Source organism: Sinocyclocheilus rhinocerous, unplaced genomic scaffold (assembly GCF_001515625.1).
Source record: "Sinocyclocheilus rhinocerous isolate Xijiao unplaced genomic scaffold, SAMN03320098_v1.1 scaffold57, whole genome shotgun sequence".
Taxonomy (NCBI): Eukaryota; Metazoa; Chordata; class Actinopteri; order Cypriniformes; family Cyprinidae; genus Sinocyclocheilus; species Sinocyclocheilus rhinocerous.
In genome coordinates this window covers 1,790,507-1,800,659 of record NW_015652130.1, presented here as the reverse complement: position 1 = coordinate 1,800,659, position 10,153 = coordinate 1,790,507, and the positions used below count along the sequence as shown (strand labels likewise).

Genomic DNA, 10,153 nt, shown 5'->3' with positions numbered 1-10,153 from the left:
AAAATAAAAAAAAAAAAAAAAAAAAAAAAAAAATATATATATATATATACATACACATATGTTTTACTCTAAATACATTTCCATTTATTAATTTAAATAAATTTTCCAATTTATTTTTACAGAGAAGAATAAAGCAGGTCCAAGCAGGTGAACAAGCTTAAAATGAATTAAATTGTCTATAAAGTTCACATATAATAATAGACATTTTAGAAGCTATCTATACAGTACCAATTTGATTACATTTATATGTGTACAAACAAATACAAATACTAATGAGATTGTGTTTTTGCAGAACACAAGGTTTCTGCTTCCCTCAAAAGTTGTCACCAGTAGTTTTGACTGTATGGTATAATTATGGATTTTCTTTGCTGATGCAGCATGTGTATACCCATCTGACACACTGATGGAGATAAAATGGAGGTTGACATACAGCTGCCAGTGGCGTATCACTTCAGTTGACATGTTTGGCAAGTGAAAAGCGCCCAGCGTCAATTAATCTATCTATCAATCGTGTTTAAGGTCCTTTGACCCAGTCCATCTATCTAAAAATGCCATTTACTCACACCATTTTGCCCTGCGTCATGTCAATATCTTGATAACATAATATATACGAATATAAAATGAAGGGGATTCAATATTTATTGAGTTTTTGATGGATCTCCCCTTGACATGCAATGATTTAGGGTTTCAATGGTTGACAAAGGTTAATAAAGCAGACTAAAACGGCACACTTAAGGCACAAGAAACCCTGCGGTTTGAGAAATTGTTCACTTTTAAAAGAACTTTAAATGCAGAGGTTTTTATAGACCCGTAACTTTGCTTTCTGCAGGATCACATTAAAATGAACCTCCTGAATGTTGGTTAAGTTGGAAAACTTAGTGCTTCTGATAGATGTGCATGAAAAGACTGGGTTGTGCATCAGTAAGGAGTCTAATTATTTTTGTGTATGATCTGTAAAGATAAAATGATACGGGGTGGTGGCCAGAATGCTACTTATCTTAAATAAATAAACTATAATATGAAGAAAAAGCACTATTAGGACAAAAGGAATTTTCCCTGAGGAGTTTAGGTAAAATCGTGTTTCACAGTTGCACTTTTGATTTATCCCTCAGTAAAAATTACAGAGCAAATTAGCCGCTGTTCTTCAGCCACCTTGGGCGACCTCTGAAAAATCTAATCCTGACCACATAGAAATATCTGTGATTTTGGTATATTATTTTTTCACAGCCCTTCTCCTCATTTATTTTGACCTTCGCCAAATACTGTAACTAAAGCTAAATTTGTCGTTGTGCTGTCTGCTTCACCTTCATTATGAATTTTTGCCAACTTTCTGAGCAACTAACAGTTGGTGGTTCACGTACGGCTCGCATCCCATCCAATTTAAAAACAGAATTAAATCAAAAAGGAGAGTCCGGACTGATCAAAACGGCCTTAATTAATTCCTTCCCTTAAAGCATAAGGTTACAATTAATCACATATGTGATTTATTTCGGTGGGTTTACAACCTTCTGCAATGCCCAGACACTCCCATCTTCAGGGTTGCGCAAAATTCAGAACTGAAGAATTAGTCTCTTAATAAGTTGGAAATGAATTGGCAAAACCCCATGGAAAGTTGAATTAGAATTTGAATTACAATATTTTATATATAACATTTTTCTTAAATCTATGCATGGATGTGTGTGCATTAATATATAATAAATATACACAGTACACTCACATATAAAATGTAAACACAAACGTTTATTTTGGATGTGATTAATCGTTTGACAACACTAGTTTTAATTTTATATAGTTTTAATTCAAATTCGAATTGCAAGTATGCATCCTGTTTGACGCCTAAATTCAATTTGACGCCAGAAAATTTCAATTCTGACACAACCTTGCAATTCTCACAAAACCCATCATTACAGACCCCAATTCCATCCGAATCCCTACATGGAATCAGAGTCATCCTGTCTTATTAACTGTAACTCAAATGCTGTTTAGAAAACGAATCCGCCCCCACATATTGCTCAAAGGAAAGAGGAAGAAAGAGAGCGATGAGGGAGGTAAAACACACATGTTGCAGAGGGTATGGAGACCTCCACTGAGTTGTGCTTACATCCTGAAAATCCCCCCAGCCTTAGAACACTCTTAAGTGAACATGCTCGGCAGTGCACACCCACCTCTCATTCATATTTAATACAGCATAATAACTCACTGCTCCAGTGACTCAACACAAGTGTGATCTGGGTCCCTCCAGGTGTCACGGTCAAGGTGTGTGGAGGCAGGCAGGATGACGAGGACGACAAGGATTCAAATAAGGATGTTTAATGTAGAGACAACAAGGCAGATACGGGTAGATGAGACACACACACACTCAGGGTAACATTCACAATAACCGACAATACTAGAATACAAGAGACAGGAACTTATAGGGCAGATAACGAGGGGCAGACAGGTGAGCACACTGAGGATAATTAACTAATGATTGAACGGGCTAAACCAACAAAAGGGGAAGAAACCACAATAAACAGTCCACAGGGGCGTTACATTACTCCCCACTCCCGGAAGGTGTGTCCTCGCACCGTAGAAACAGAGGGATGAGAGCACACTGAGGATAATTAACTAATGATTGAACGGGCTAAACCAACAAAAGGGGAAGAAACCACAATAAACAGTCCACAGGGGCGTTACACCAGGTTCCCCGTGCTGCTGTTCTGACACTGCTCTCCTTCATCTCATTAGGAAATAAAAGGATTCCACTTGGCTAAGATCAGATAGCTTTGGAAGGTATATACTACTTAGCTATAAAACAGATGTGAAGTGGATGTATGATGCAGAATGTCCTGTATAAAACCAAATATCCAATAAATATACAGCAGAAGATGCTATATTATCATCAGAGACTCCAAAATGACTGAATTGAAGCAAATACCTTTAACAAGCATGTTCCCTGAGCTGCTGGCCTCGCCAAACTGGTTACGGGCAACACACGTGTACGTGCCAGCGTCCGATTTGGTGACATTAGATATCCGAAGGCTTCCAATCTCCAATATAGCAATTCTGCAATGCAAACAGACACACACACACACACGATAATATTACTTCAGAGTGCTTCTGCGACTTCAAACCAACAATCAACAAAAGCAATTTATTTTTTGACAGGATAAAAGTAAGACGACAGGTTTTGCAGATATTTAAGACTTGAGACTTCTGGAGAGATTTTAAGTGTGTGATGCAAGACGATCTAGATGTTCTTACAGAGACCGTTTCAGAGGAAAAGAGTGCAATTTTGGGACAGTTTTGAAGGTTTTTCAGCCTTTGCACATTGCTAAGACTCCTTTGTCTTGTCAGATCTCAAATCCCCACCTTCAACAAACTGCTGTCAACATGTTTTAAGAGGAATAAGAGTGGCACTGAAATGCCCACAAAGAAAGAAAATTGTTGGAAGAAGTATTTGGACAAGTCTAACGCTGCTGGGATATTTTCCATAAGCCATTTAAAATGATATTCAAATACTGATCCTTGAACCGGAATCAAACCGATGTAAATTTTAACACTTGTTTTTATGTAGGTCAGTGAAAAAAATCAGTTCAAAAATTCAAATACGAAATGATCTTTGCACAATAACGGCCTTTAAACCATGTAGACCATACGCACATAAAAGGGTCTTAAAAACACATCGTCAAAGATAAAACGCATGATGTGGAGACCTTGAGGATGAAGGAGAAAAATAGGGAGGGCTTCATTAATTCATGATGGCATTCTAATTATTCTATCCACGATACTCAAGAAGGAGTGAGCCATAAGCAAGTTATACAAGATAATGTTATGAGTGTGCATAAAAAAATAAAATGATGGAGGAAAATAAAAACATGGTGCCATATTATAGATGGTACTATTTTGAAAAGCTGTGATAGCTTGGGGGAAGAGATGTTTAATTGGTGTGGACTAAACATTGAATATAAATAATCAATTTCCACAAACTGTGGATTTCATTAATGACTCTGGGGGGACCCCAATAAATAATATATTTCTAATTAACACTGTTGAAGTGTGGCAAATGTCATAATAATTGGTAAACACATTGTAAAAGAGAGAAAAGAAGAAAACACACAATGGTCAGATATGATGTTTCCTGCACACATGCACAAAATGGACAATCACATATTATTTGAGCTTCACTAACATGCAGATAAAATCAAGCATACACCCATGCAATGTTCTTACACAAGCATTTTCAGTAGAATAGAGTGTACCGAACAGCTCAGTGATTTTTCACATGGCACTGCCATAGGATGGCACTAGTAAAATGTGTTTATCGAGTGTGAAGAACTTGACTAGCCTGCACAAAGCCCAGACATGAACTCCACTGAACACCTTTGGGATGAATTGGAACATCAGTTTCTGACCTCAGTGCCGAGAAAATCCCTGCAACATCTAGCGGAAAGCCTTCAGTGTCTGTCACACATCTTTTACCTTAGTGGAAAATTTCTGTTAAAAGTTTGGTTGGTAAGAAAGTTTTAATGATATTGAATAAAGTTTCTTATGCTAACCAAGCCTTATTATTATTATTTTTTAAATATAAAAAGTACAGTAAAAACAGTAATACTGTGAAATATTGACTAAAATATTGACTATTTTTTTATTTTAGTATATTTTAAAATCTGATTTATTTCTGCAATGGCAAAGCTGTATTTTCAGCATCATTACTCCGGCTCAGTGTCACATGATCCTTCAGAAATCATTTTAATATGCTGATTTGCTGCTCAAGAAACATTTCTCATCAGCGTTGAAGATAATTGTGCTCCTTAATATTTTTGTGGAAACCCATGATACATTTTCTTCATGCTTCCTTGATGAATATAAAGTTCAAAAGAACAGCATTTATTTGAAACAGAACATTATAAACGTCTTTACTGTTCCTTTTGATCAATGCACACTTGCTGAATAGAGTATTCATTTTTAACTGACCCTAAACTTTTGAATGGTAGCACATATATAATCACAGACAAAAAGTAAACCAGAACATCAAGAACACAACAATTGCAGGTCACAACAAAGCAGGTTAAATACAGTTTATCAATGATAGTGGTGAAGTTTTTCCCTTCTTCCCTTTCTCCCTGGCTCCTCCGTTATGCACCCTACCTCCAGAGACTACCAACAAATAGGCCAGCACATTGTCTTATCTAGATCAAGGAATGACCTGCTTCTGTGCAGCTCTCCTGCGTTTGCAGCTGTTGGTGATGTTTTATGAGTTATGAGATACATTTGTTTGCCCATCTCTTTATAACGCTACTCTCCCTGTCTCTTTCAACCTTCAGACAATTCTTACAGAGAAAAGTACTTTGACATATGGAGGATGAGTGTGGATTTCAAATACTGGTGTCGGAAAACAAAGTGAGGCCACCAGCAATGAAAAACCACAATATCTCAATTGTTTTTCTTAGACAGCAATTCCAGGAGAAAGTCACTGATTTCTCAGGTTTTTTATCCTGAGATCATTTTATCACCTAACTTTTATGCCCTGACTCACTTTTATCTTCTTTTATCTCACATGGTTCCGATAAAATTGCTGATGAGTTCTCAAAAATATTTCAAACTGCTCAAGATACCAGCAAACAATAGACAGAGATCTTAGTACAAATGCAAATATTTCTGTTGATCAAATATTCAGCATATGTGTCCATTTTTGTTTCTCCTAAGAACATTTTAGAAGCAACATTCGAGTAAAAATTGATATCTAAATTTAAAACTCCTTTAAGTTTCCTTAAGCAACATCTGAGCTTCATCTTTCCATCATCAGGGTATTCTGGTGTCTCCAGCAGGCTTTTTGAACTTGTTTAACCAGCTAAATTTGGCTACGCTGATCCACCAGCAGTAGCATTAACCAGTATAAGCTAGCATGAAAATTCCTAAGCTAATATCTTCAGCAGAGTAAGCAAACCTGACAGATTCATTCTGACATTGATGGGTTCAAACAGATGAGACTCCTAAGGTTGGTGGTGCAGTCTGTGGTCTTCAACATACTCAGAGAGCATCTATTCTTGGACAAGCACACCAGCACCCACCATCCAGTCTGAACGAACGAAGACCTATCAATAATTCACCAGTGAGATGAACCTGAGTGCTGGTCTCCTCATCTCCTGTTCGTAACAGCTAATAAGGACAGCTGCAAATCTCTTAGTAGGATACAAGCCTGTATGACACAGCGCTGGTGAGCAGTTTAAAGAGAGGCACTATGTTGCAGGGAATTCTCAAATCTCCCCAGAAGTGTACTTAGAGTTGGTACAAAGACAACTATGCCACTGAGGCAAATTTATGTTTTGCTGGGGAAGACAGATAGGAGGCATTATTTAGAGGCATCCTGTAGGAGCTTTCCTCTGGAAATCACAAACTGGACAGTGTAGGCTAAATACTTGTTGACTCCTCTGGCTGTTTTCTGGCCAAAAGTCTATGCCAGAAAGCTCTGTGAATTGTCCTAAATTATAATTTATTTTCTGATGAATTGGTTAATGCCCCCTCTTGGGTCTCTTTTTAATTTTTTTTTGTAAGAAAGGGACAATACTAAAGGCATAATTCTCAAAATCTTGTAATGCGTGAAGGAACATGACCTTAATATTTGTTAGTATATTCTTTTTCATTTCAAATCATTTGCTTCTGAAATGGAAGCATGAGTGGAATAATAACAATTATGTTGACTTTGTTGAGGCATTTGTAGTCTGAGAGCATCACTGAATCAACTTCAACAAGCTCTTAAACACGCTCTTCAGAATTTATTCCACTTAACGCTAGGTCAAATAGAACTTAAACAAGGTGAAATAAAAAGATCCTGTTACACTGAATATTTTATTCACCAATTTGCGTTCAAAAATGAGGAAATTTAGGAAATTGGAAATTGGAATTATGATTCCATCAATAATCAAATATTTTAAGTAACAAGAATTCCATCCCTGTTTTCACAAATAAAACAATTAGCAATTTTCTGTTGGTATATATGATCTAAATATAGTCTAAATATAAATGTAAAAATATCCTAAATATAAACCAGAATAATAAAAAGTGTAAACAAGAACAACAACATAGTAATAATATTTTTTATAAAATTGATAAATTAGAAAAAAATAAAAGTGGCATTCCTGAATGAATCAATGTTATGACCAAATTAATTCAGTTGAGTGAATGACTCACTTGTTGCCACCTACTGGTGTGCTGATGTAGTATATAAACCTTGAACAAATAAATAATAAAAAATACATAGAAAACATTTTTTAAGTATGCCAAATACACAAAATAATGTTCTTTTTAGCAACATCATATGACCCCTTTAAAAGAAAAATGCTGTTATAAATATTCTCAGAGAATATACAGTGCATATTCTGACAGGTTAAAATCTGACTTGTCTTAGCTCCTGATCCCATTCCCTCCCTCTCTCACCCTCTGCTTCTTCATCTCTCTTGAGTTTCCTGCAAAGGAGCTTTCATCCTGACAGCGATTTGCAGACAAAGTGACCTAAGTCATTAAATTTTCAATTGGCAGCATCATGAGTGACAGTGACCACTGGCTTTCCAAGTTCAGAAGAGTTAAACTCTTGCAAACAGGCAGCAGTGTGATGAGCTGACTATCAACGGGAGCACAGAAGAATCTGCCAACCAGTGACCAACAGTAGAGACTCGCCGACATGCAGCATTTGAATCGCTAACAGTGTGAATGGAGCTCAAGTGTAAAGGCAAAAGCTCATAAATAATGTTGCATATTTGTACAAGCTCGCAGATATGACCCAGGACAGTACATTTAAGCGGGTTGCAACTCTCTTGCACTAACTGGCCTTCTCTGACCTACCTGGAGGTTGTGTTCCATCAGTGATGTTTTTTTAAAAACATTTACCGAGGACCCAGAGGGAGGGTTATGTAGCGGGGTGAAGCAGAAGGACCAAATAGGTCGTTTTATCCTCCAAATGGGGCACGAGAGTTGACCCAAACGTGAAGGGCTGATCTATGTTGAGGGCTAATACCCTAAAGAGGGGTGTGAGAGAGCTCCTGGCGTTACTTAGATGGATCATGTGTCCATATCTCAGTAGGCCTTCTGCTGGGAAGCGCCTTTGATAAACTGACGACCTTGTCAGTTGGATAAATAAACCGGGCGAGGCAGAAACAGGTCATTTCAGATCACGCTCTGTCAAGAGATCTGTTTACGGGAAGCCACCTTGATGAGCGCACCTCTACTTTCGACTCCTCAACCCCAAGGTTAGTCTGCAATTACTGCCACACGAGAAAAAAAAAAAGAGCCTTCCGATGAGTTTTGCCGTTATCACTAGAACAACAGAGCAATCACTTGTTGGTCAAGGGAAAAAGAGGAGAGGGGAAAAATGGGACATGGAAAGGTTGTCTTCTGACACTTTTCCAATAGCCAGGTAATTGATATTGATTTTTTTTAGTGTATACGAGTCAATGGTTCTTAAGACATAACATTCATTATCGCCGCATCTGACACTCACATAACCGTGTCAAACTTTTACGAATTACAGCATCTATCCGGTCTGACTTACTGTGGTATAGTTGCATTTATAATGCAGGCCATATTGATTAAATTCACTATAAATCAGAAATACGGAGAAAGACATTGATTTCTATGAGATACACTGATATATAAAGGCAAAACTATGAAGTAAATCGAATGTGCCGTGAGCTCAACATCTCTAATAGGCTATGCTCCAAATTTGGGGCGTATTTACAAGAGAAACCGCTGAAACTGGCTCATAGAATTCACCCGTGGTTTTTATCTAAGTCTTTGCCACGGGCATTATTTGGTTTGTCAGTCAGAGACGGCTCTTGGGTTTAATAATGCGGGTGTCGCTCACTCTGCGGGTGTCCAAAGGGCTTGGCAATTCAGATATAATGGGAGTGATAAGAAATGACTGACAGAAGCATCTGGACACCTAGCCGAGCTCAAAGAGGAGGCGTTTTAGACAACCAGCTGTGTACAATAGTGTTATCCTCCTTACGGTATTAAAAGGAAAGGAACGGTGGAGTTGCGAGCTAAAGCGGCTGTGACATTTCCTGCGAGCGCTCGGCACGTTGACCCCTCGTCTCTGGGGGACCAGCTTTAAGTTTCCATGGCAATGTGGAGATTTGTAAAAATGAAAAAGGAAGAGAGGAAGAAGTATTAATCTCTATTTTTGTAAACCCAAAATACACTGGTGCCAAATTTATATTCGAGCCGCAGAGCTGAGAGTCAGTGGCGACGTCAAGATACATTCCCTGTAAAGAATCATTTGCGACGTATGCCGGTACTTTTTTCCCCACCTTAAAAGGAGGCTTGCATTGCCTTCCCACTTATCCTGAGGTAATTCTCTTAACACATTCAACGCTGTTCAATTATTCAATGTGCTGATTTAGTATGGGTACATTCGGCTCTTGCCATTCCACAAGATAATTCTGTCATTTCTCAGCACGAAATAAATCAACACGGCACCAGCTGGCGTAATAATTTAGCTTCAAATCAGTTGTGTGGGAAATGGACTTAAATAATGTGCACGGAAATATGTTATGCTCTGCTTTAAGCCACTCATATTCTACATATAAAATAAATCACTGATTTATGAGAAACAAACTAAACCTGCCATTAGCTTTGAAAAAAGGAACATTGCCACTTTTAAACTTAAATATAAGTTAAATGAAACATTATTATGTCCTGAAACTTTTCATAGATGTTCATACTTTTTTCAGTACCATTAGATATGATGTGTATATATATATATATATATATATATATATAAAGTCATGGCCAAAAGTTTTGGCAGTGACATACATTTTGTGATTTGCAAAGTTTGCTGCTTAAGCTGTTGTGCTCATTCACATTGTTTCTAGAATATTGTGTAGAGTGATCAGATGCATTTTAAATAATTGCTAAAAGCTTCATTGGCCAAAAAAACAAACAAAACTAATTTCACTGTTTTTTGATCCTGACACAAAATGACCAGCTAACATTAATTGACTAATCATATCAGCAGCACATGTGAAACGAGTACTAGTCAGGTGAAATCACTATCATACTAAACAGATTGTAAAAGCAGACTAATTGCTATAAAAGGAGGGAAGAAGCGCTTCCAATCATTGTGTTCTTGTTAGAAATGGCTACCTCCAAAGAAACACATGCAGCCATCAGCGCG

General features: G+C 37.5%; 1 protein-coding gene across 2 annotated transcripts in view; it reads right to left on the bottom strand.

Annotated features, from left to right (window-relative positions):
- Positions 1–10,153, bottom strand: part of LOC107713523 (contactin-4-like) — a 149,856-nt gene that overhangs the window by 22,323 nt on the left and 117,380 nt on the right. For both annotated transcript variants that reach the window (XM_016519057.1, XM_016519058.1), the window contains exon 12: positions 2,918–3,045. In XM_016519057.1, the coding sequence (XP_016374543.1) occupies positions 2,918–3,045 (128 nt within the window). The remainder of the gene's footprint in view (positions 1–2,917; positions 3,046–10,153) is intronic.